Below are 25,360 nucleotides of genomic sequence, written 5' to 3'. Positions count from 1 at the left end.
CTTGGGATATATGCAAGTTAATGGGAAGAGTGATTTCTAATTTATACTTAATCTTTATAGCTTCATGGTGCACCTCATAAGGTCAAAAAGCTTGGCGACCCTTTGCTTGGAGGAAGGAACGATAACAAATGCAGGCGCGCAATGCAGAGCAACTCTATATGAATACCAGCTACTGTGGCAAGTTACGGGAGAATGTTTTGCGTTTTCTCACAGGATCCCTGTAAAGGAGTCGATATCTACAGAATGGGAGAGGCGGTAAAAACAAAAACTGATGAGAAATTAAAATCAACTTTTTGACACCTAAACATTCACATTGTAATATTTATTAGTTGTGTTTGCAGATTAAAATCATGCCGACAATGACAGGACAGTGAATTGTGCTCTGTTCTGCAGTTGAATAAAGCCTGCCTTCTCCAACTCCACAAAGAGCCATGCAGCTTTCCACTTGCTCCACTGAGCAAACAGAATTAATGTGCATCTTTCGGTGTTGAATTGCGATCCCAGACCAGACCCCAACAGTGGCCAGGATACTGGACTGAAACTCCATTATTTTAGTTTATTTTCCAAGACTGTGCAGAAGGAATACTTCGCTCCAGGAGTGTGTATATGAAAAAATAGGGATTTAGTATTTTAAAACAATATTTCATTATTCAACCCTTTAACATCACACACAAAAATAGCTTAAGATTACTCCTTAAAAAATACTACTCAGTACAGTAAATGTAATAATAATCGCTTATTGTCACAAGTAGGCTTCATTGAAGTTACTGTGAAAAGCCCCTAGTCGCCACATTCCGGCGCCTGTTAGGGGAGGCCGGTACGGGAATTGAACCCGTGCTGCTGCCTTGTTCTGCATTACAAGCCAGCTATTTAGCCCAGTGCGCTAAACCAGCCCCTACCCTAAATTACTATCTCTATTCCCAATGAAGCAACAAGAAAGGGAAAAAAAAACAGCAGCTCTTAATCCATCCTGCATCCCAATAGCGCAGTAATGCTTTTAAGCTGAGAATGCCGGCCACGGCTTTTAAAGATGAACAATGGAGTCTTCCCACCAGAAGCGAGAGCGGGTCACATGCCCGGCACATACACTGTTGTGAGTTGTATACAGACAAACCTCTTGATTTTTTTCAAAGGATGCAACGAGAACTTAAATCACCAGCCAAGTCCTTAGCAGAAATGTATCATTGAATGACAAAGCAAGTGAGATCAGTGAGGACAAACAGGCTCACCTGTCGCGTTAAAGGTAAACGAAAATGGTGGGACCCAAAGTTCAGCCGGTTGGTAAAAGTGGGTCCCAGGAAAAAAACATTAAAATAAAACACTGATCTGAAAGGTAGCCAGATCAGAACTCGACGCAAAAGCTTTCACAATTGTCTGAATACCATAGCTCCATCCAGCAATGACATAATCTCCCCAAGCTAAAAATAATTAACTCCAGAGGATGAAAACTCTAACACCCCAGGGATTCCCCCTAGTCAAACAACAGTGCATTAGCCCAGGCTTTTATGATGGTCAGCTTCACCTCTGGCTCCTAAAACCTTTCTGGTCTTGCAAAACAAGATTATTTATAATCATGATTACTGCAGTCAAACACACAACTCAGGATTTTAACCCTTTAAATTGCCAGATATTTATAACCCAATATATCTAAAACCCAGCATTCACCACAGTTGCATAAGCAGGTTGAGAGTATTGTGTTTCTTTTTCTTTTTCTCTCTACTCTACCCTTTTGTTTATTTTGGTGCTGTTGTAATTAGTGCCCTTAAAGGAAACTGATCCCTGAAACTCACTGTTAAACGAATCATGTTCAACATTGCGATCAATATTATTATCCCTGCCAGTTTCTTCAACTTTAGACAATAAATCATTCAAAGAATCAAATAACATTCCTGCATTACCCTTGAGGTTTATGCTTGCAAAGTTTTAGATTGCAAATTTGAGATGCACAATGCTTAAAGAAAATAGTCTGCTTAAAAGCTGAATTTATTTCTCCCTTTCCGTTTTTACTACAGTTTGACAATAATCCTGCTGGTGGCACTGCTGAGCTACGAGTCAATTTTCCGCAGCACCATCAGCAGAAAGTTGATTGTAAAAGATCATGAAAAGTTACAGCACAGAAAGCAATCATTCAGCCCATTGTGCTTGTACGAGGACTACATCTTCACCTGGAGCTATCTATTCCAGTACCATTTTCCTTCACCGTTTCTTGTATCTTTTTTCAAATAATTAGTAATTAGTTTGGCAAACTGGTGGCTTAAGTGCATCACTGAAAGAATGGTGTAAGAAATCAGGCCTTTAGAATAAGAATATGAGAACGCAGGTTGTGGGCCATTTAGGGCAGCACGGTGGCGCAGAGATTAGCACTGCTGCCTCACAGCGCCGAGGTCCCAGATTTGATCCCGGCTCTGGGTCACTGTCCGTGTGGAGTTTGCACATTCTCACGGAGTTTGCGTGGGTTTTGCCCCACAACTCAAAAGACGTTCAGGGTAGGTGGATTGGCCATGCTAAATTGCCCCTTAAATTGGAAAAAATTAATTAGGTCCTCTAAACTTATTTTTTAAAAAAAGGAAGAGTAGGCCATTTGGCCGTTCTAGCCTGCATCATCATTTGACAGTTCTAGCCTGCATCATCATTTGACGAGTCCACAGTTGCTGCTTTTCTTTCTCAATTCCACTGAGGAAACTGTACCTGTTCAATTGATGCAGACTCCATTTGAACCAGGCTTGGCCCAGTGTCTCTGTGAATAAGCTATGAAGGTAATTAGGACTGAGGGCAGTCCCATTAGGAGTCATTGAGTACAATGAGTCCTCATTCTCTGGATTTGGAGTATAAGGTTGTAGGGGATGGGACGTTTCGGCGTGGCCAGTTCAGCGGGGCCAGTTCGGCGTAGCCGATTGGAATGGGACGTTTCGGCGTGGCCGATTCGGCGGAGGAGTTTTTCGGCGGAGGGACGTCAAATTAGTTATACAGTAGTCTTTTTTTATAACGCGGGTGTTGGGGTCCAAGACAGCCACCCGCGTTGCATCCGAGCCGCGGATATCCACGATGGGGGTTTTAAATTTATTTAAAAATCTATGCTAGCGCTTCGCATTGAGAGTCTACTGGGGGCGGGGGGAGAGGTCAGACCCCCGTAGACTCTCAATGGGAAGCGCTAGCATAGATTTTAAAATAAATTTAAAACCCCCATCGTGGATCTAATTAAAACAGTGTCAATTTCAGCGGCCGGAGAGGGAAGCTGCTCTCTCACTGAAGCAATCAGCGGCCGCTGAAATTGACACTGCCCGCTGCTCTCGCTCTCCAATCCAACTTTTAAGTTTTAATGTTTCTGATTGGAGGGAGAGAGCAGCCGGCAGTGTCAATTTCAGCGGCCGCTGATTACTTCAGTGAAATCCACTGAAATTGACACAACTGACAGTTGGGGTCCAGATCACTGGGCAGCAAACACAATATCTGAGGCGGCTGGAAGGAAAAGATGCAAGAAATGGGCTGCACAAACATTTTGCGACTATAACTAATTTGACGCCGAAACGTTCCTCCGTCGAATCGGCTATGCCGAACTGGCCACGCCGAAACGTACCAAACCCAAGGTTGTATCACTGAAATATATAGGGCGGGATTCTCTCCACCCAGGCGCGAAGCGTGCGATGTCGCCCTGACACCAGTCCGCGGATTCTCCGGAGAGCGGAGAATCGGCCCCGTTGGGGTCAATGCGGCGCCGGTCGGGGGCCATTTGACGCAGCCCCCCGCCCCCAGCGATTCTCCGCCTGGCATGGGCTGAGCTGCTGTAAAAAAATAAAAAATAAAAAAATCCAAGTACCGCCGGCGCCGTCCACGTGTGGTCTTACCCGGCGGGACCTCAGCATGCATCTATCTGGGGCAGCCTGGTAGGGGAGGAGGAGGGAGGGTCTGCCCCGGAGGGGGCCTGTGCTATGGCCTGACCCGTAATCGGGGCCTACCGATTGGCGGCCAACATCATCTCGGGCAGGGACCTATTTTGTTCTGCGCCGGCCCCAGTATCCCTCTGCCATGTTGCGTTGGGCCGGCGCGGAGAAGGGAGCCATCGCGCCAGTCGCACTGCGCATGCACAGACCCTTTGCACCCATCTGACGCCGGTATCGGCAGCTGGAGCAGCATGGGCTGCTCCAGTGCCATACTGGCCTCCTGTAGGGGTCAGAATCACTGCTCCTGAGGGCATGTTGACGCCGTTGTGAAACGCGATGGCGTCAACACTTAGCCTCAGGATCAGAGAATCCCGCCCATAGTTCTTAGAAGGCTTGATTGGGTCGATGTTTAGAGGCTTTTCTCCTCGCTGGAGATTCTAGAACTTGGCATCATGGGCTTAGGATAAGGGGCAGGCGATTTCGAGGAGAGATGAGAAGGAACTTCATTACAGTGTTGTGAGCCGTTGGAATTCTCTATAGCAGAGGGTTGTGGGTGCTTAGTTGGAATATATTCAAGATTGATATCTATAGACTTGGGAAACAAGAGATATGGGGATTGTGTGGAAAAGTATATGAGTTCAGTTATGATCTTATTGAATGGCTCATAAGCTATAGAAGCAGAATTAGGCCATTTTGCCCACAAACACTGCTCTGCCATTTAATCATAGCTGATCCCATCATGCCCTCAACTCCACTGATCTGCCTGTTCGCCATAACCCTTCAACCCATGACCAATTTAAAAATCTGTCTAGCTCCTCAAATTTACTCACTGTCCCAGCATCCACCGCACTTTGGGGTAGCGAATTTCACAGATTCATAACCCTTTGGTGTTGCTCGTTTTACTGGAGTGTGATTAACACGCCTCCGATTAAAGGCCGTGTGCTTAACACTACTATGGCTCTGTATGTGTAATTAGGCTCGGAGTCGCCAGGTGCCGTATTGAGACACCGTCACAAGTATATCAAGGTCAGGTTCAAAGTAATAAATCCGTACACCGATTAGTAAGTCCAAACGATTGGTGTTTATTATAACAAATATAATAAATACACATGCATACGCTAAAGAGACTAACTTACTTCTAATACTAAACAACTAAATACTTATCTAGACAGGAACAGGCAAGGTCAGGGAACAAGGCCTTCGTCCCGTTCTTGGTCTGCAACTTTCTGATTCGCAAAGTTGTCAAGGCTAGCAAGGTCTGGATCACGTAGCGATCGTTGTGTTGACACTTACAGTTCGATGGCTGATGCTCAACGGCCGGTGATGAAACTGGAGACAGAATGCGATGTAACAAGTCTGGGCCGGAGTCTGGAAGCAACAGCAAATCTGGGCCAGAGCAAAACAGACCGAACCATGTGCGGGACCTACTCTTATAGGTCCTAGAAGTCCGTGCCCCTTGGGGCGGGTTCTTTCACCTGCTAGGTATCGATTGGGTCTTTCCCAATCGATATCTTTCAAACTCCCCAATCTGAGGGTCGTTCCTCGTTGGGTGGGGCGGTCCCTACGGCTCTTTGTGTTGGTTGCTTTGGCGCCATTCTGTCTGGGCGTCTATGGAAAAGTATCCATTGATACTTAAATGTTTCTATTGTCCGGGGTCTGGATCTGGATCACCTCATTACTATGCAGATCTGTTTCCCATTTGCACCTTTGGCTGAAACTCTGCACCTGGCCAGAATACAAAACAGTCTTCTGCAAGCTGTTTGTCCTCACTAAGACTGTTTTTCCCTGCAGTCTTAGCAGTTCTCCATTTTGTAGCCCAGTGTCCATCTTAGATGGCTACATTCCCTCCTTGTGATCCTCACGAGAAATTGTGACGGATCACCTATGCATGTTTCTTCGAGTGCCTTTGGGTGCCCTCTTTGGGTTCCCTGACCTTAGCAAGTTCCTGGGCGTCTACGCTGTCTTTAACTATGGCAAGAAAATTTTTTATCTCACATTTCTACTTGGCGCTTTGTCAAAGGGGACATACATTACCAATAACCGGGAACCTCTACCTATCACAACTACTATCCTTATCTCATTTTAAACATTTTATTACAGTCTAAAAACCTTATCCATTCACACCACATTACATGTCACTTTCTGACTCGGCAGTCGAGTTCAGAACCATATAATACATTAGTATCATCTTTATTCACATATTGCTTTATTCATTTCCTAGGCATCAAGGGGTTGGGGGATTGGTGAAAACCGAAAATAGGGGATTGAACTCCGTAAATGGTTGAGGGGCAGGAACGGGAGGCTCTCCTTTTCCATTTCCTCAACCTGAGGGTCTGTACTATGATGCAGAGAATTGCAATCACCAACAGTGATTCAATCACATACGACATTGAGTACCATGTCATGAATTTTGTGCACCAGGTCTGAACTTCGCTGATCAGTGCTGAGCACGGGGAAGTTGGTGTGAGGGAAACATTAACGGCGGGGGTTGTGGGGGAAACGTGACTTGCTTCCACATGTACAAATACAACAACGTTTAAAACTAATAGGTAGGCTTCCATCATGGTCTTCTCTTCGTTCTCTTTGTCCTCTTCCTTCTGTATGGCCGATCCTTGCCGTGAACCCTCTTTCGACTTTCGAAAGCTATGGGGTCAAGCACAGTATCTGTCAATACACAGTTTAATATCTGTACTGTTAGTGTATCTGTCCTCTCATTCCAATTGACCCTTAAATGACTGGCCAAGTCACTCCCTGTGACTCCCCCTCATTTTTTTTTCAAAAGCGAATTTAGGAGCAGAAATACACCTAACAACTTTCCTCCTGCGAGCCGTCTCGCAGGCTTTGCAAATTTACCATCCGAATGTTCCTGGATGTAAATAGCATGTGGGATGGCGGCCTAAGGGCTACCTAATGAAAAATGAAAGCAAATTTTGAAACGTAAGGTCGAATGAGTTGCGTATGGGCCGCTACGGGTAAGATTTGGATGGAATCCCCGGGTAAGATTTGGATGGAATCCCCGGGTAGGGCGTGCTGTGCCATACCCGAGCTTGGCTGACCAAAGTGGGTTCTCAGACAGGGCGGGTCCTCAGTGCCGTTTCTTCACTGCCTGAGTAACCTGGAATGAACGGGCAAGAATGTGTTAACCGTGGGATTGCAGCCTCTATTCACCGAATAGAGGGGCACCTAAAAAACAAGGGTGGAGCCAAGATGCTCCTTGTGAAAAGTTGAGCTGGGCTCCAGACATTTTAGATGTGCATGTGAGGTGGTCACAAGCTTTTCAGCTGAAAAGAAGATGGCCAACCTCCAACTGAACCATTAACATTAAAAAGACAAACAAACGCAAACTTACAAACAAAACATACGTGCAGGTTCCATCAGAAAGGATATCGCTTCCCTCAAGCGGTTCCTATTTTACATCATCTGGACACCTCACTTTTCCTCTGTCTCTGTGAACAGGGTCACAAAGGGGTTGCCGTATCGGGAATCAGACACCGTGTCGTCCTGCTCTCCCGGATCCCACACCCTTGTGTGGATCAGGCATGCAATCTTAGAGTTATGTGACCGGGGGTCACTTTCATCATTACGGCCAAGTCTCCATGAATTGTCCCTGTGCCAATTTGTGGGGTCTAAACTTGAAGGGGCATTGTCGGGGTTGTTGGGGTCGGGTGGTGGTTCTGGGTATTTAACGTAGGTGACCTCCATGGGGTCACTGGAGTCGGGGTCGTAGTCGCTACAGTGGGGGCTGTAGGGTTGTGTGCTGTGGCTGTCCTGAAAGTCAGAGTCAGTGTCGCTGTCTCTGCTGTGGCAGCTTGTGGGCGTTTCGGAGCGTGGTCTGAAGTCAGTGGGCGGAGTCGTGGGCGAGTCTGATGATGAACTGGTCTGTGAGGGGGATGGTGGAAATGTGTCTCTAGTGGGCGGGGCGAGATGTTCTGCTGCGTCCAGTAAGACATGGTGTGCGTGGTTAGACTGTGTTCCATATGCCTTCAGTTGGTTGATATGAAACCACGCAGTCTTTCCATTGGGGTATTTTATCCTGTAAACTGAGGGGCTAATTTTGTCCGAAATTGAGTACGGGCCGGAATATTTTGGTGCCAAAAAACTGCTGGGGTTATACACAGATAGCATTACCTGTTGCCCAACCTGAAATTCTGTGGGGTGTACGGTCTTGTTAAAGCAAGCTGTGCTTTGTTTTCGTCGTTTTCCCAGATGAACTGCGGCTGCGATCTATGCAGACCTCACAGTCTCAATTAGGTCTTTAACCGCCTTTTCATGTGCGAGGGCCGTCACTTCGGGGCTAGTCATGTCCAGTCCTAAAAGGAATTCTGTACCTTTCATAGGGCGTCCGGTCATGAGTGTGTGTGGGGTGAAACCTGTGGATGTTGAAACCGTGTTGCGGATAAACATGAGTGCGAATGGGAGTACTGAATCCCATGTAGAATTGTTTTCCTGAACCATTTTACTGAGGGTCGATTTTAGGGTCCGATTCATGCGCTCTACAATCCCGCTTGACTGTGGGTGATACGCAATGTGAAAATTTTGTTTAATGCCGAATATGGTCAGGACGTTCTTCATGACACGTCCTGTGAAGTGAGATCCCTGGTCTGAATCTATACTTCTGGGTAAACCCCATCTCGTGAAGATGTGGTGGGTCAGGATCATCGCAGCTGTCTTAGCTGTATTTGTTCGTGAGGGGAATGCCTCTACCCATTTGGTAAAGGTATCAATCACAACCAGCACGTATTTATAGCCATTCCTACAAGGGGGCAATGGTCCTATAAAGTCGATCTGGAGGTTTGTCCAGGGGCCATTAACTGGTCGAGTATGCCGAAGCTGTGCCTTTTTGGAATACCTCTCCGGGTTATTCTGGGCGCAAATAAGGCAATTCTCGATGTAATGGGTAACATCGGTCCTTAAATTAGGCCACCAACAGAGTTGCCTGAGGTGCCTCGTGGTCGGGTCGATCCCTTGATGTCCATGACCGTCATGGAACAAGGCAATTATTTGATTTCTATCCTGTTGCGGGAACACATAAAGCTGGTCCTTGATGATCACACCCTCGTGTGTGGTCAGAGCGTGTCGGAACTTATCGTACTGTGGCACAAAATTTCCTTTAAAAATCTCCCTGAGATCTTCATCCTGCTTCTGTGCCTCGGCTAAATCTTTAACGTCCGTCTGTGAGACTTGAACTGCACTCACAGGGGCGCTAGCTGGTCCGCTAGCTGGGGGTGTCCAAAAGTGTCCTCGCCTGGAACCTGCTTTTGCCAGTGCGTCGGCTTTTACATTTCCAGGGGGGGGATGACCTATGGTGACTTCTAACTTTGATAATTCCAAAGGTCCTATCCTTCGCTTTGTCTAGGATGTGGCGGAGTAAAGGGGCTGATGGAAGGGGTTTCCCGTCTGCGGAGACAAAACCTTGTGTCCTCCACAGGGATAGAAAATCCGTTAGACTGTTGCAGACATATAGACTGTCCGAATATATGTCTGCCGGGCTGGAGAAAGAATCGGGGTGGTCCACTATGTAAGCTATGGCCGCGAGCTCTGCTGCCTACGCGCCTAAGTGACCTGGCAATTTTAATGAAATCTCCTCTAAAGCGCGACCCTGCGCGTCCTCGACATAGATGCCGCATCCAGTGATACGCTCACCATCTAAAACTGTGGATGAACCGTCTATGTATATTTTCAGTGGGCCACACGTGTCTGTGTGTTGGGGGCTTTGTCTTGGGTTCCCTATCTTCCTGGGGGGTGTCTTTGCTATGAAGGGTCCTGTGTTGTGTAGGGGTGCTACAATTTCACATTCATGGGGCTGTCTTGGATATTGGAGGTTGTCGGCTAAAAATGTGTGTGTCCGGGTCCGTTTAACCATAATGTCCCGCCCTTGTAAAAGTAATGTCCACCTAGCTGCCCTAATCTGGCTAACTGAACCGTCCTTCAGTCGACCGTCTAGGAGTAACTGTGTGGGGGTGTGCTCGGTCAAAATGGTGATGGGGTTGAGTCCGGTAATGTAGGAAAAGTATTGAACTGCCCAGAAAACTGCTAGGAGGTGCCTCTCGCAGGCTGAGAATCCTTGTTCTACTGGGTCTAAATGTCTTGAGGCATAAGCCACGGGTCGTAGCTGCTCGTGCCGTTCCTGAAGTAACACGGCCGAGAGGGTCAGATCTGTGCTCGCTACCTCCATTGCATAGGGGGAGAGTTGGTCTGGGACTTGTAGCGCGGGTGCTGCGCTAAGGGCCTTCTTTAAATCTTCCACAGCCTCTGTATGCTACGGAAGCCATTCCCATGGGGCTCCTTTCTTAAGGAGGTCTGAGAGTGGGGCTGCCTTTGTCGCGAAGCCATCGATATGGTTCCGACAGTACCCAGCCAGTCCTAAAAACGACCGGAGGGCTGAAACATTCTGGGGAAGGGACAATTTGACAATCGAATCAATCCTTTTGAATTCGATCTCGCGTTTGCCGTGCGTGATGACTGTACCCAAATACATCACTTTATTTTCCAATATCTGGGCCTTTTTGGGGTTAACTTTACATCCGATCAAGGTTAAAAGTTCCAGGAGCTCGGCCAGAAGCGTAATGTGCTCTGCCTTTGTGTCTGTCTGCAGTAATAGGTCGTCCACATACTGTACCAGACATTCGGGGCAGGAAAATTTTACTAAACCATTCGCCAGCTGTCGGTGGAAAATGGAGGGGGAATTGTGGAATCCTTGTGGGAGGCATGTCCACGTATACTGCTGTACTTTGAATGTGAAGGCAAATTTGTACTGGCACGCCTTTGCCAATGGGATTGACCAGAAGCCATTGCTAATGTCCAATACCGTGAAATATGTGGAGTGGAGTCCCTGTTTGAGCATGGTCTCGGGACTTGTTGCTACCGTGGGGGCTACTGCTGGGGTTACTTTGTTGAGCTCCCGATAATCAATGGTCAGACGCCATGATCCGTCGGGCTTTCTCACTGGCCAAATAGGAGCATTATTGGTCGAGGCTACTGTTCTAAGTACACCTTGCTCCAATAAGCTATCTATTACTTTCCCTATTTCTCCCTCTGCTTCTAGGGGAAATCTGTACTGTTTCTGTGGTCGGGGGTCAGGTCCGGTAACTTGAACTTGTCCAGTCATTCTGCCGCAGCCGTGCCGGTGACTGGCAAATGCTGTCCTGTGTTTATTTAAAACTGCTCTCACTTGTTTGTCCGTGCTTAGTGTAGTCAGGTCGAAAGAATATTCGCCTACCGCGCTAATCCGATTTGCGTACTCTCCAACTGTGAGAGTAGCGGGTGCTCTGTCTGACCTTGCCATTCGCCAGATACACTGGTTTACTGGGTCGAACGACAGGCTATGGGCATTCATGAAGTCTATTCCCAGTATGTGTTCTGCTGTACTGGGAAGATTTACTAAAACGACGGGGTGTTTGGTAGAGATGTTCCCTAGCTGGATTGCTACGGGGGCTGTAATGTGTCCCTGCTGTGAGTGTCCTGTAAAACCGCTAAGTGTGATGGTGGAGGTGGTCGGCCACGTGTCTGCCTGTGCCGTGGTGGTGGAATTAATTGTGGTGCGGGACCCTCCTGTGTCCCAAAGTAACTCTATGGGCTTCCCTCTAACCTTTGCTGTGACTACCGGTCTCCCGGATTGATCCCAAAGAGTGTCACAGACCCAAGTGGGGGAGCCCGAACACCGTCAGTCCGTTCCGTCCACATTGGTCTGTCCTGACTTTATTCCTATACTATGGATAGGCTTCGCTCTATTTCTGTTCAGAGTGCCTGTCTGCTGGCCTCTCTGTGATCTTTGGGGTGCATTGCATTCCTTTGCAAAATGTTCTAATTGGCCACAGTTGTAGCATTCGAGCGACTTCTGTGGAGGGCTGTCCTTCCCTTAATTTACCCATGCGGGGCTTTGGTGCGCTTTTACTGCTTGAATGTCCGCTGCAGCCTGAGCTTCCTCTGGGGTCTTTATTTTAATTTTGCCCTGAACCGATTGTTCCCAAGCGCGGGACAATCTTTTCAGAACCCATTTCTCGTTATGGGCCTCTTCTGAGGGGTTATAGTTATTGCAAGCACTCTGTCCTGCATCTGTGGCATGGGAGATTATGGTGCGCGTCCATTTGACCATATTGTCACAGTTCAAATGTGCTCTATCTAACTCGCCGAAAACTGCGGTGAAATGGATCCACAGCCTTCCTGCAAATGCTGTGGGATGCTCTGTCCTCTTTTGTCGGCACTTATTTAGTCCTTCGACTGGGTCTCCTCTATTGTATCCTATTGCATCTAAAATGGCGGTGTTCATTTCTTCTAGGGTGCCTCCGCCAACGTCCTGCGGGTCGGGGAGGGCTGCTACTACAGACGGGTCTAAGCTCAGAACCGTGAGCTTAACCTGCTCTCTCTCGTCCAGGCCGTACATGGTTGCCTGTTGTTTCACTTTCGCGAAAAATTGGTGGGGGTCTGCGGTGGGGAGAAACGGAGTGATTTTCTCACACGCGTCCCTGAGTTGGGTTACAGTTAAGGGGGTGGTGTAGGTGATATCGGGTGCGCCTTCTGTGGTCACTTTCCTTTGGGTGGTGACTGGATTCATAGGTGCGGTAGCTATTTGATCTGTGGGGGGTTGGGGTGCTTTCCTTTTCTGCTGCGCTGCTGGCGCACATGTTCCTTGAACATAGCGCTGCGCTGTCTCACTAAGTTCTTGCCAGTCTGGGGCATTCTCCTCATCTAGCTGTGTTCCAAAAGTACTTTGGAACCCATTCTGTACGGAAAGCAGAGATTGCAGCTCCGCAATCTGCTTCCTACACTTGGCATGATCCACTGTGCTTTGTCTTTGCTCAGTAGTGGCAGCATGGAGTGCTCTTAACGCTGCCTTAAGGTCAGAGCATTGCCTCTGCAAAGCCTCTACCTGCTTTTCCGATTCCTCTCTTATCAGGACGGCACGTTGCACGTCTTGATAGGCTTTTTCATACTGGGTCTGGGAACTGCTCAGACATGACTGATGTGCCCTCTTGGCATCATCCATCTCTCTACCCTTCTCTGCCAGCTTCCCTCTTAGTTCCATGTTTTCCTTTTCTATATCCCTGACATCAACTTTGCTCATCCTAATTCTCTCTTCTAACTCTGCTCGGAGCGTCTGAACGACCTCCTCAGTGCCTCGCAACTGTGCCAAACAGGACACGATTGCCATCGGCTTGCGCGCTTTACTTAAGTTCTTTTTATGAATTTGAGAGAGGTTTTCCCACCAAGTATGTCCTATACTCCCGGGACCTGTCTCCTCATTCATACTAAACTCGTTCCAAAGGGGCCATTCCTTTCCTTTCAGATACTTGCGGAGTTCCAGCTCCCACACGGGACACTGACTTACTCGGCTACTGCTGGTCGCTGCGACCACAAACCGTTCTGGGTACATGAGGCGTTCCTTTGCCTGCATGGCCATTTTATCATTCTTACTGAAATTTGGAACAGGGGGTGTTGAGGTAATGTTTTAAAAGACGGGTAAGGCTTTCGCTATGTTCCGCTTAAAAACTCCCGACAGTTTGTTGCAACAAAAAAAAGCTCTCAGGTTAACCTTACAACCCTGTTAGTCTACATGCACAAAACACACTTCCGAATTATCTTTATTGGTTTGAACACCTTGATTACTTGTGATTTTTCCTTTTTCTCAATTGGATTTCTAATTCAAATTTCTGGGTCCTCGACGGAGTGGGGGTGCCACTTGTAACCGCGTCCCATCAGGATGTCGCCACTAAATGTTGCTTGTTTTACTGGAGTGTGATTAACACGCCTCTGTTTAAAGGCCGTGTGCTTAACACTACTATGGCTCTGTATGTGTAATTATGCTCGGAGTCGCCAGGTGCCGTATTGAGACACCGTCACAAGTATATCAAGGTCAGGTTCAAAGTAATAAATCCGTACACCGATTAGTAAGTCCAAACGATTGGTGTTTATTATAACAAATATAATAAATACACATGCATACGCTAAAGAGACTAACTTACTTCTAATACTAAACAACTAAATACTTATCTAGACAGGAACAGGCAAGGTCAGGGAACAAGGCCTTCGTCCCGTTCTTGGTCTGCAACTTTCTGATTCGCAAAGTTGTTAAGGCTAGCAAGGTCTGGATCACGTAGCGATCGTTGTGTTGGCACTTACAGTTCGATGGCTGATGCTCAACGGCCGGTGATGAAACTGGAGACAGGATGCGATGTAACAAGTCTGGGCCGGAGTCTGAAAGCAACAGCAGATCTGGGCCAGAGCAAAACAGACCGAACCATGTGCGGGACCTACTCTTATAGGTCCTAGAAGTCCGTGCCCCTTGGGGCGGGTTCTTTCACCTGCTAGGTATCGATTGGGTCTTTCCCAATCGATATCTTTCAAACTCCCCAATCTGAGGGTCGTTCCTCGATGGGTGGGGCGGTCCCTACGCCTCTTTGTGTTGGTTGCTTTGGCGCCATTCTGTCTGGGCGTCTATGGAAAAGTATCCATTGATACTTAAATGTTTCTATTGTTCGGGGTCTGGATCTGGATCACCTCATTACTATGCAGATCTGTTTCCCATTTGCACCTTTGGCTGAAACTCTGCACCTGGCCAGAAACTGGTTTCTGTACGTGCAGAATGCAAAACAGTCTTCTGCAAGATGTTTGTCCTCACTAAGACTGATTTTCCCTGCAGTCTTAGCAGTTCTCCATTTTGTAGCCCAGTGTCCATCTTAGATGGCTACATTGGGAAAAGTAGTTTCTTCTCAACTCTATTTTAAATTCGCTACCTCTTATCCTAAGACTATGACCTCTTGCTCTGGAATGTCCCACAAGAGGAAGCATCCGTTCCATGTCTACCATCTTATATATGCTCAATTTGATCTCCCCTCATTCTTGTATACTCTAGAGAGTATAGTCCTAAACTGTTTAATCTCTCTTCATACAACATAGAACATAGAACGGTACAGCACAGAACAGGCCCTTCGGCCCTCAATGTTGTGCCGAGCCATGATCACCCTACTCAAACCCACGTATCCACCCTATACCCGTAACCCAACAACCCCCCCCCTTAACCTTACTTTTATTAGGACACTACGGGCAATTTAGCATGGCCAATCCACCTAACCCGCACATCTTTGGACTGTCTTTATACAACAAACCCCCAATCTCTGGAATCAATCTAGTGAACCTCCTCTGAACTGCCTCCAATGCCACTACATCTTCCTCAAATAAGGTGGCCAAAACTTTGCACAATACTCCAGGTGTGTTCTCACTAATGCCATGTATAGTTGCACTTCCTTACCTTTATACTCCTATTCCTTTAGCTATAAATGCCAATATTCCATTTCCTTTCTTTATTATCTGCTGTACCTAGTTTTCTGGGACTCATGAACGAGGACCTCCAGATCCCTGTGCACCGGAGCACCCCAAATGCTCTCACCATTTGGATAATAAGTTGCCTTTCCATTTTTCCAACCAAAATGCATGACCTCACACTTATCCACATTAAACTCCATCTGCCACTTTTTGACGCTCTTCCTAACCTATCTCTTTATTAATTTGTTTGTTTCTTATTTCTTCATTTGCAACTTACTGTCGCACTTATTTTTGTGGTGTCTGCAAATTTGGCTATAGAACCTTCTATCCCTGTATCCAAGTCATTTATATAGATTGTAAATAGCTGGGGCCCAAGGACAGAACCCTGTGACACACCACTAGATCGATCTTGCCGTCCAGAAAAAGACCCATTTAACCCGACTCTCTGTCTTCTGTCTGTCAGGCAGTCTTCTATCCAAGCTAATAAATTATCCCTAATCCTATGTGATCTAACCTTGCAAATTCATCTTATGTGCGGCACCTTCTCAAACTCCTTCCGGAAGTCCAGATATACTACATCTACAGGATCCCCTTCAGGACATCTTCAAAAAACTCAAGAAAATTTGTCAAACAATATTTTCCCTGCATAAAACTATGCTGACTCTGATAGATAGGGTTTTGACTTTGATTCAGCTTTGGAATATATCCATTAGCTCGAACATTATGCTGCTGCTCTCGACTCAATATTGCTAATATTTTGGGGGAGGGGGACTTTGTCCCCAGTCCAGGTGTTAGGAAAACCGAGTTAGTTTTAAGGGATTTAAGTATTGGTACTTTTCTAAATGCTTTCCACAGTAACTTCATTGCAGTGTTAATGTAAGCCTACTTGTGACAATAAAGATTATTATTATAAATAAGGTATAGTTAAAGTGTGTTTAATTTAATGTTTCTATGCTTGGAAGGGTAATACTTGTAGTTAGATATATGCTGGACAAAGGTGTGTGGGGTTTGGTTCAGTTCATATTGTGATTGTATTGTTCTTAGAGAGGTTTGCAGCGTGAAGAGTAAATAAGAGCCCAGAGTTTTTAAAAAAGCATTGCTTAGCAACTGGAGGCCTTTGTGATTATAGAAAAGTTTTAAAGTTTTTGTTTTAGCTGAATATATTGCAGTTGAAGACAGGACAAAGGGGAGTGAACATCTCTCAACTCTGCCTGAAGAAAGACTGGACAAGGTGGAAGCGGCAAAGTGGCAGTACTAGTTTGTGTTCAGATAACCAAGGAATTGGGACAGAAAGAATGTCTCAAGACAATTGAAGTTGAGAGAACAGAGACTAAGAACTCAAGAAAGAATAAATATAGGGTTCTGAGTTAGGGACAATTGCAACAACCTGATTTAAAGTGGGACAGCAGAAGTAACTCCAATGTCTGATGCCATTTTCGTAAGTCTGGGAATCGAGTGGTAAAGCAATTGTGAACAGTTTATACAGCTGTAAAGACAAAGAAATCCTGAAGGGGGCGATGTAAAATCCAGGTTAAAAGCAAATTACTGTGGATGCTGGAATCTGAAACCAAAGAGAAAATGCTGGAAAATCACAGCAGGTCTGGCAGCATCTGTAGGGAGAGAAAAAAAGCTAATGTGTTGAGTCCAGCTGACCCTTTGTCAAAGCTAAAAAGACATAGAAAGTGGGAAATATTTATACTGTGGAGTGAGAGAATAAAAGATGAGTCATAGCCACAGAAACCAAGGGAAAGAGTGTGAATGGCAGTCCCCAGAGAGAACAAAAGGCGTGAAAGGCCAAACAGCAAAGAAACTAACATCAGAGGGTAAACTGTGACAGATGTAAATGTGGGGGGAGGAGAAGGGGGGAAGCAAAGGGGAGAAAATGTAAGGAAAGGGGGGATAAGATAGGGGGAAATATTATAAAGAAAGACGAGAAAGAAATAAATGGCAAAGGACAATTAAAATTAAATGGAATGAAAACAAAGGGGTCGAGGTGGGGTAGAACTAATCATCTGAAGTTGTTGAATTCAATGTTGAGATGGAAGGCTGTAGTGTGCCTACACGGAAGATCAGATGTTGTTCCTCCAGTTTGCTTTGAACTTCACTGGAACATTGCAACAGGCCAAGGACAGACGTCTGGGCATGGGAGCAGAGTGCAAAATCCTGGAGTGGATTTGCTGTTAAAAGTAGAGCAGAAATTTTGTTTCAAATTGTAATTTGGAAAACCTAGTCTGGATTTTGGAATGCAAACCACTAAGGGAAAGCATTATTGTGAGAGAAGATTTTAAAGCATGCTTTTGGTAGTTGAGTATAGAAACTCTCGTGACAATCATCTGGGGGGATTCTGAGAAATCCGCAGGCAGTAACTTGGGTTCAGAGCAGTGTGTATGTATTTGAGAACAGCCAATCTTGTGTGTTTAAAAGGAACTTGTGTTATTGGAATCATTGTAGCATTAAATGTACCAAGTGTTGTATTATAATGTTTTCATGTTTGAGAAATGCTTTTTGCTTGTTAAAACTAATTAGCGGTCCCATGGCTCTGTTCCTTCACGTTTTATTTAAAAATCGTCAATGTTACGGTCTTTGAGCCAGGGTTCCATTCTGAAATCTTCTAGTCCAATTTTAACATCAACTGAGATCGTAACAAGGTTACTTTCCAGTGTACTGAGTAGTTATAGTTAAGCATATCTTTGTTTTTGTTCCTGTTCATTGAACTATTTATGGGTTAATAAATCTCAAACCTTGAGTCGGCTGATGCCTAAATTGGGGTGAATGATTCAGGTGTTGTTCAGTTGAAAAGTTTAGTGATTATAGTAACTGTGGACCTCCTCTGGTGGATAAACAATACCCTGGCTGACATGTAACTCAGACTGCAAAGTACGAAACAAGCTTATTTAGAAATAAAATTCAAATAATATCAAAAGATAGGGGCTAGTCCTTGGGGTGGGGGGGGGGGGGGGGGAAGGGGGAGCACAGGGTCTCGTTGTATGCGGACGACTTACTCCTGTATATTTCTGACCCGTTAGGGGGGATAGGAGAGATTATGCGGATCTTTGGGGAATTTGGCCAGTTTTCAGGGTATAAATTGAATATCGGTAAAAGTGAGGTTTTTAGGCAGCACGGTGGCCTAGTGGTTAGCACAACTGCCTCACGGCGCTGAGGTCCCAGGTTCGATCCCGGCTCTGGGTCACTGTCCGTGTGGAGTTTGCATATTCTCCCCGTGTCTATGTGGGTTTCACCCCCACAACCCAAAAATGTGCAGAGTAGGTGGATTGGCCACGCTAAATTGCCCCTTAATTGGAAAAGATAATTGGGTAATCTAAATTTATTTTTTTTAAATTTTAAAAAGTGAGATTTTTGTGATCCAAGTGAGGTGGCAAGAGAGGAGGTTGGGGGAGTTAAAGTGGTGGGAGGGAGTTTTCAATACTTGGGAATTCAGGTGGCATGGGGATGGGAGCAATTACATCAATTAAATATGACCTAGTTAGTTGAGTAAATGAAGGAAGAATTTCGGAGGTGGGACATGCTCCCGTTGTCACTGGCAGGGAGAGTACAGACCGTAAAGATGATGGTTCTCCCGCAATTTCTGTTTATGTTCCAGTGCCTCCCTGTTTTTATTCCAAAGGCCTTTTTAAGGGGATTAATATGGTGATCTCGGGGTTTGTGTGAGTGGGTAAAACCCCACTAGTAAGGAAAGTGTTGTTGGAGCGGAGCCAGTGGGGGGGAACGAACTTTAGGAACTATTACTGGGTGGCAAATATAGCCACGATCAGGAAGTGGGGGAGGGGTCGATGTGGGAGAGGGTAGAGGGGTTATCATGTAAGGGCACAGGTTTAGGAGCACTGGTATTGGCACCTCTGTTGTTCCTGCCGACCCGGTACTCTACATGCCCGGTGGTAGTGGCGGCTCTGAGAGTTTGGGGGCAGTGGCGGAAGCACATGGGACTGGAGGGAGCATCGGTGTAGACTCCAATTTGTGGTAATCAGCGGTTTATCCCGGGGAGGTTAGATGGGGGGGTTTTGGAGGTGGCAGAGAACAGGTATTGAGAGGCTGGGGGATCTGTTTATTGATGGGAGCTTTCTTTGTTTGGAGGATCTGGAGGAGGAATATGAATTGCCGGGTGGGAATGGGTTTCGATATCTGCAGGTGAGGGATTTTGTGCAGGTTTCGACCTTTCTGTTTCTACTGCCACAAGAGATACAGGACAAGATAGTTTCTAGAAAGGTGGTGGGGAAGGGGAAGGTATTGAAAATCTATAAAGAAATGATGGAGTGGGAAGGAATCCAGATAGGGGAGTTAAAGCATAAATGGGAGGATGAGTTGGGAAAGGAGTTAGAGGCGGGTCTGTAGGAGTATGCCTTGAGCAGAGTCAACACGTCCTCATCATGCGCCAGGCTCAGCCTGATACAATTCATGGTGGTTCACCAGGCACACATGACGGTGGTCCGGATGAGCAGGTTTTTTGGGGTAGAGGACAGGTGTGTGAGGTGGGCCCGGAAATCATTGTGTCATGTTTTGGGCATGTCCGAAGCTTGGGGGATTCACGCAGGGATTTGTGGACGCCGTGTCCACAGTGCTAAAAACAAGGGTGGCACTGAGTCCAGAGGTGGCGATTTTTGGAGTATTGGAAGGCCCGGGCCTTGCCTCCTTGGTAGCCCGGCGACGGATCTTAGTGGCGTGGAGGGACTCTGGGTTAGCGACATGGCTGGGTTTCTCAGGCTTCAGAAAATCAAGTTCGCTCTAGGGAGATCAGTGTTGGGGTTCGTTCGGAGGTGGCAGCCATTTATCGACTTCTTCGGGGAAAACTAAATTGTTAGCAGGGGAATAAGGGGGTAGGGGGCGTTTGTTTAGTTTAGTTTAGTTTTTAGTCTAGTTTAGTGTAGTTTAGGCGGGAACAGCGAGAAGAGATGGATTGACTTGGGGAGTGTGGTGTATAGGCCAAGTTGGCGGGGTATGGTTGTTGGTTGGGGGATGTTACGCACTGAATTATGTTTACTTTTTTATTTGTATCTTTTGTTGTAAAGCCATAAATGCCTTCATAAAATGTTTGTTAAAAAATTAATATCAAAAGATAAACATGGTCTAACTTACAGAATCTCTATTGAAAATAAAGGTTTCAAAACTACTTCCGGGGGCAGGACTGCGAGAATCAGAGGGACAGACAGTCAAGGGACTTGGCGTTTCCAAGCCTGATGTATTATTATTGGGCGGCGAATACAGAGGAAGTGTTGGGTTGGTGTAGGAATCAGGGAGCCATGTGGGTGCGGATGGGGGTCAAAGTCATTTCGAGGGTCTTGGTCGAGGGCATTAGTGACGGCCTCAGACCCGGTCTCACCGGTGAAATATTCAGCAAATCCAGTGGTTCATAGAATCATAGACTCCTTACAGAGCAGAAGGGGGGCATTGGCCTATCGAGTCTGCACCGACCCCCTGAATGAACACCATACTGAGGCCCAATCCCCCATCTTATCCCCATAACCCCACCTAGGGGCAATTTAGCATGGCCAATCCACTTAACCTGCACATCTTTGGACTATGGGAGGAAACCAGAGCACCCGGAGGAAACCCACACAGACATGGGGAGAACGTGCAAACTCCACACACAGTCACCCAAGGTCCAAATCGAACCCAGGTCTCTGCCGATGTGAGACAGCAGAGCTAGCCACTGTGCCCCCCACCCCTCCCCTCCAAAAAAAGATTGACTCCAACTTGAAGCTATTGAGAAGACACTTTTGGCTGCATTTTAAATTGGGGACTGTATCAAAGCTGGCTCTGATTTGTGTGAATCCTATGTTTGAGCCTGTGAGGTTGGATACCACGTTTGGGGGTTGGGAGGGGAAGGGGTTGGAAAGGTGTGGGATCGGTTCTTGGAGGGGTGGTTTGACTGTATAGAGGAGCTGTTGGAGAAGTTTGGGCTCTGACGATCTGACTCATTCAAATATTTACAAGTTCGAAATTGCAAAACAGATTTCATAGAATTTACAGTGCATCGGCCCATCGAGTCTGCACTGGTTCTTGGAAAGCGCATCCCACCCAAGCCCACACCTCCACCTTATCCCCATTAGCCAGTAACCACACCCAACACTAAGGGCGATTTTGGACACAAAGGACAATTTATCATGACCAATCCACCTAACCTGCACATCTTTGGACTGTGGGAAGAAACCGGAGCACCCGGAGGAAACCCACGCACACACTGGGAGAGCGTGCAGACTCCGCACAGACAGTGACCCAAGCCGGGAATTGAACCTGGGACCCTGGAGCTGTGAAGCAATTGTGCTAACCACAATGCTACCGTGCTGCCCATCTTCCTGACATTCCCCCTGGCGCAACCGACCTCGCTAATGGAGAGGGTTCTTTCACTCACAGAGTCGGAGGAAGGGAGCAATTCTGGTATCTATGGATGGATTATGTCAGAGGACTATCGGGAGAGGGGGTTAAGGCCAAGTGGGAGGAGGAGTTGAGGCCTGTGTTTGATGATGAGATGTGGAGTGGGGCCCTGCAGAGGGTAAACTCTATGTCCTTCTGTGCAAGGCTTGGCTTAATATAACTTTTTTTTTTAAATTTAAGAGTACACAATTATTTTTTTCCCATTAAGGGGCAATTTAGCATGTCCAATCCACCTACCCTGCACTTCATTGGGTTCTGGGGTGAGACCCATGCAGACACAGGGAGAATGTGCAAACTCCACACGGACAATGAACCTCAGCGCATGAGGCAGCAGTGGGCTTAATATTCTTAAAGTGGTGTATAGCACTCACCTGACCAGGTCCAGGATAAGTCTGTTCTATGCAGTGCTGGAGGACAATTTTTAGCACTGTGCAGGGGGTCTGGCAAACCATGTGCATATGTTCTGGTCGTGTTCCAAGTTTGTGGGTTTATGGGTCATCCCCTTTAGCGACATGCAGACGATCCTGAAAATTGAGCCGGAGCCGTGTCCCTTGGTGGCCATATTTGGGGTGTCAGACTATGCAAACGGGCGTAGGAGGCCAATGGCCTAGCCTTCGCCTCGCTGATTGCCTGGAGGCGAGTGCTGATGGGGTGGAGGTCAGCTTCTCCATCCAGTGGCCTCAAGTGTGGCTGTGGGATCTGTTGGAGTTCCTAATATACCTCGAGAAAGTCAAGTACACAGTGAGGGGAGCAATTGAAAGGGTTTTACCGAAGATGGTAGCTGTTTATTGTGTTTCTCAAAGAGCTGATTACCGTTAGTATCTAAGGGAAAGGAGGGGGGGGGGGGGGGTGGTGGTGGTCCTAGGGTCTTGGGGAATGGTAGGTGGGATTGGCGGGGCTTTAATACTGATTAGTTGTGTTGTTTTGTTTTTATATTATGTATAAAAGGAAAATGTTTGAATAAAGAAATATCTTTTTAAACTTCTCACGGCTAGAGGGACAAAAAGGTTTGAGAAGTAAAGTTTTGTAAGTAAAATTAGACAATGTTTCCAATTGTCTTTGTTTGGTAACTGGAAGGCAAAGCAGATATTTACTCAGCAAACATTGATATGGGGACTTCATAATACATAGCCAGACTGGGACAAAGACCGATTTAAATGATATCTTTACCAGAGACAAAGTTGCAATCCAAACCAACAGAAACTAAACTGCAACGCATGGGAGATCGTTTTGGGAAGAGGATTTACTTTTAACAAAGATAAAACATTGTAGATGCTGGGAATCTGAAACAATATCAGACTAAGTGCTGGAAATGTTCAATGGGTCAGGCAAAATATGTGGAAAGAAAAGCAGAGTTAACATTTCCAGGTCAATTACCTTTTCAGGTTCAAGTCCAACAGGTTTAATTCGAATCACTAGCTTTCGGAGCACAGCTCCTTCATCTCACCTGAGGAAGAAGCTGCTCTCTGAAAGCTAGTGATTCAAAACAAACCTGTTGGACTATAACCTGGTGTTGTAAGACTTCTTACTGTGCCCACCCCAGGCCAACGCTGGCATCTCCACATCATCATTACCTTTTCAGCAGACTGGAAAAAACTAGAGATGTGACCAGTTTTAAGTAAGTACAGGGGCAGAGAAAGCATAGGTGGAGGCCTGGAAAAAATAAAAGACGAATATTAATAATGGAGTGGAAAGCAAGTGGGAGTTAATGACAAAAGAAATGATGGTGGAAGGCAGAAATAAGACTGCGTTAATGGGGCAAGTAAAGAACGGGGTCTAAAGGAGATGTTAATATGTACAGTAAAATAGCAGAACAGGGATATGGTATGGGAAATCTGACCAGAGGCAGCAGGTTCCTGTGGCCAGGAATTGTGGCAATGGAAGGTGTGTGAATGTAAGGAGTGCCGATTACCTTGCCAGTCATGGACTGATGGGAAATCCCCACCCTCTGACCCACATTACCAGTGACTGTGGTGTAGCTATTCTCCATTGCCAGCACCTGCTGTTCAAGAGAAAGTAGAAAGTTTGGTGAAGTTTAAACTTGTTAAACTCAATGTAACAACTATAAAGTGCTCAGGGGAGATATTTTTCTCAATTTTCTGGAAATGTTTTCTGGTTTTGGATGGCATTAAATTAATGCTAAATTACAAGTACGGTGGTACATAATACGTATATTAGGACAGTCACATACTGCATTTGTCTTTCATGTCAAGTTCACTCATCATTTGGGGTAACAGTGTTGGAATGCCGTCAGTTAAGCTTGAGATGTTTCAAAGCAAGGGAGAAGATCTGAGAAAGGCTACTGCACTTTACTTTTCAGCAAAGATCACAACATAACAATAATTTATGTGGACACTGGGTAAGGTTAATTCCAGCAGTGATGTCAGTTGGTCCCTAATGCAAAAGCGGATAACTTTGGAAAAGGTTCAAGGCAAATATTGAGAGTTCTGGTTTTGTATGTATTGCAGTGTATTAGTCATGGTGCCATTTGACATTTAGTGATATGAATGCACCACTCAAATTTTAGGCACCCTTTGAGGAAATGAACAAAAGGGATGGCACTGAAGCATTGTGGGAAGTCGGGCTAAGTCAGGAGCATCATGGTGGGGGGGATGGGTGATCACAGGGGCCTAAGGCAAAAGGAATTGAGGGCAGCCTATTGGGACCAGTAATTGCTAAGATTACCTTATATGGCTAGGGTAAGGAATGTAAGGGAACCTATAGAAACCCTACAATTGCCAAATTACCTTATTTGGTCGTGTGTGTAACCTCATTTTTTTACCAATGTACATGAGACCAAGTTTCTTTGTTCTGTGATCCATTCACTCTGGGGACTTGACGAGACCCAGGCAGAGTGTGTCAACTTGCAAGACGCGCAATTAAATTAAAGTTGTTACCTACAATCCGACTTGGTAATTTTACTGAGACCAGACTGAGGGCAAAAAGAACTTGAATTCTCATTGGTGTCAGAAGTGGGATCTCAACAGACGATCACCGGTCATCTGCAAAATCAGAATTAAACTAGTCTCGGACGGGAAGAGAGGAAATGGGCCCATGACGTGAGTAGCTGGAAAATGACCATGTCGGTGTTCCTCTGTCTCGTTGTCTGATAAAAGTTTGATCACTCGCACATGGTCAGTAAGAGCATCTCGACGAGATCAAAGGTCAGTCTGGCGGATTAGATAATTAAAATTCAGTCGATGTAGGTACGACTGAGAATTAATGAGAACTGATGGAATATCCTAGCAATAATTCAGTTAGAAACTGAGGGAATATTGTAGTGATAGTTCAGTTAAGGGTCGATTAGAGAACTGAGGGAATATCAAAGGATAATTCAGTTCCGCGTGTGTGTTGAAAACTAGAATTAAGTAAATTGTATTCTTGGACTGTAGTGGCAAACAACGCCGTCTGTGGAATAGTTCGAGACTATAGGAAATTGTTTAGATAACACAAGTGATCCAAATAGTTCATTACAAGCATTATGCGACACATATCCAGATAAAGCAAGAGATTTTAGGCAAATGTCCGCAACTTTAAGAAAGAAATTGGGAGATGAATGGTCACTAGGGGAACCAAAGATCTGGAAATCGTTAAGAAAATTCAGGGAGAAATCTGGAAAAAGAACCGAAGTATGAAAGCGAAAGAGTTAATTGGATTATGGAGACGATATTGTCAAGAGGGGAAAGATAAAACCCTGTTATCAAGTTGGCAAGAAAACACCCTTAAAATGGGAATATCAATTAGTGAAAGGGGGAACCAGAAAACTCTAGAAATCCTGAAAAAGGAGTGTGCATTCAAAAAACCCACACAGAAAGAAAGGGCAGACT

General features: G+C 45.9%; 1 protein-coding gene across 4 annotated transcripts in view; it reads left to right on the top strand.

The window, feature by feature from the left end:
- Positions 1–25,360, top strand: part of LOC119973061 (protein FAM107B-like) — a 232,189-nt gene that overhangs the window by 187,547 nt on the left and 19,282 nt on the right. For 2 of the 4 annotated variants that reach the window (XM_038810516.1, XM_038810518.1), the window contains one exon: positions 61–177. The exons of the other annotated variants lie outside the window; for them this stretch is intronic. In XM_038810516.1, the coding sequence (XP_038666444.1) occupies positions 61–177 (117 nt within the window). The remainder of the gene's footprint in view (positions 1–60; positions 178–25,360) is intronic. 4 annotated transcript variants of the gene reach the window in all.

This window comes from Scyliorhinus canicula, chromosome 11 (assembly GCF_902713615.1).
Source record: "Scyliorhinus canicula chromosome 11, sScyCan1.1, whole genome shotgun sequence".
Classification (NCBI taxonomy): domain Eukaryota; kingdom Metazoa; phylum Chordata; class Chondrichthyes; order Carcharhiniformes; family Scyliorhinidae; genus Scyliorhinus; species Scyliorhinus canicula.
Note: the sequence above shows the minus strand (reverse complement) of the source record. Positions and strands in the feature narration are given on the sequence as shown.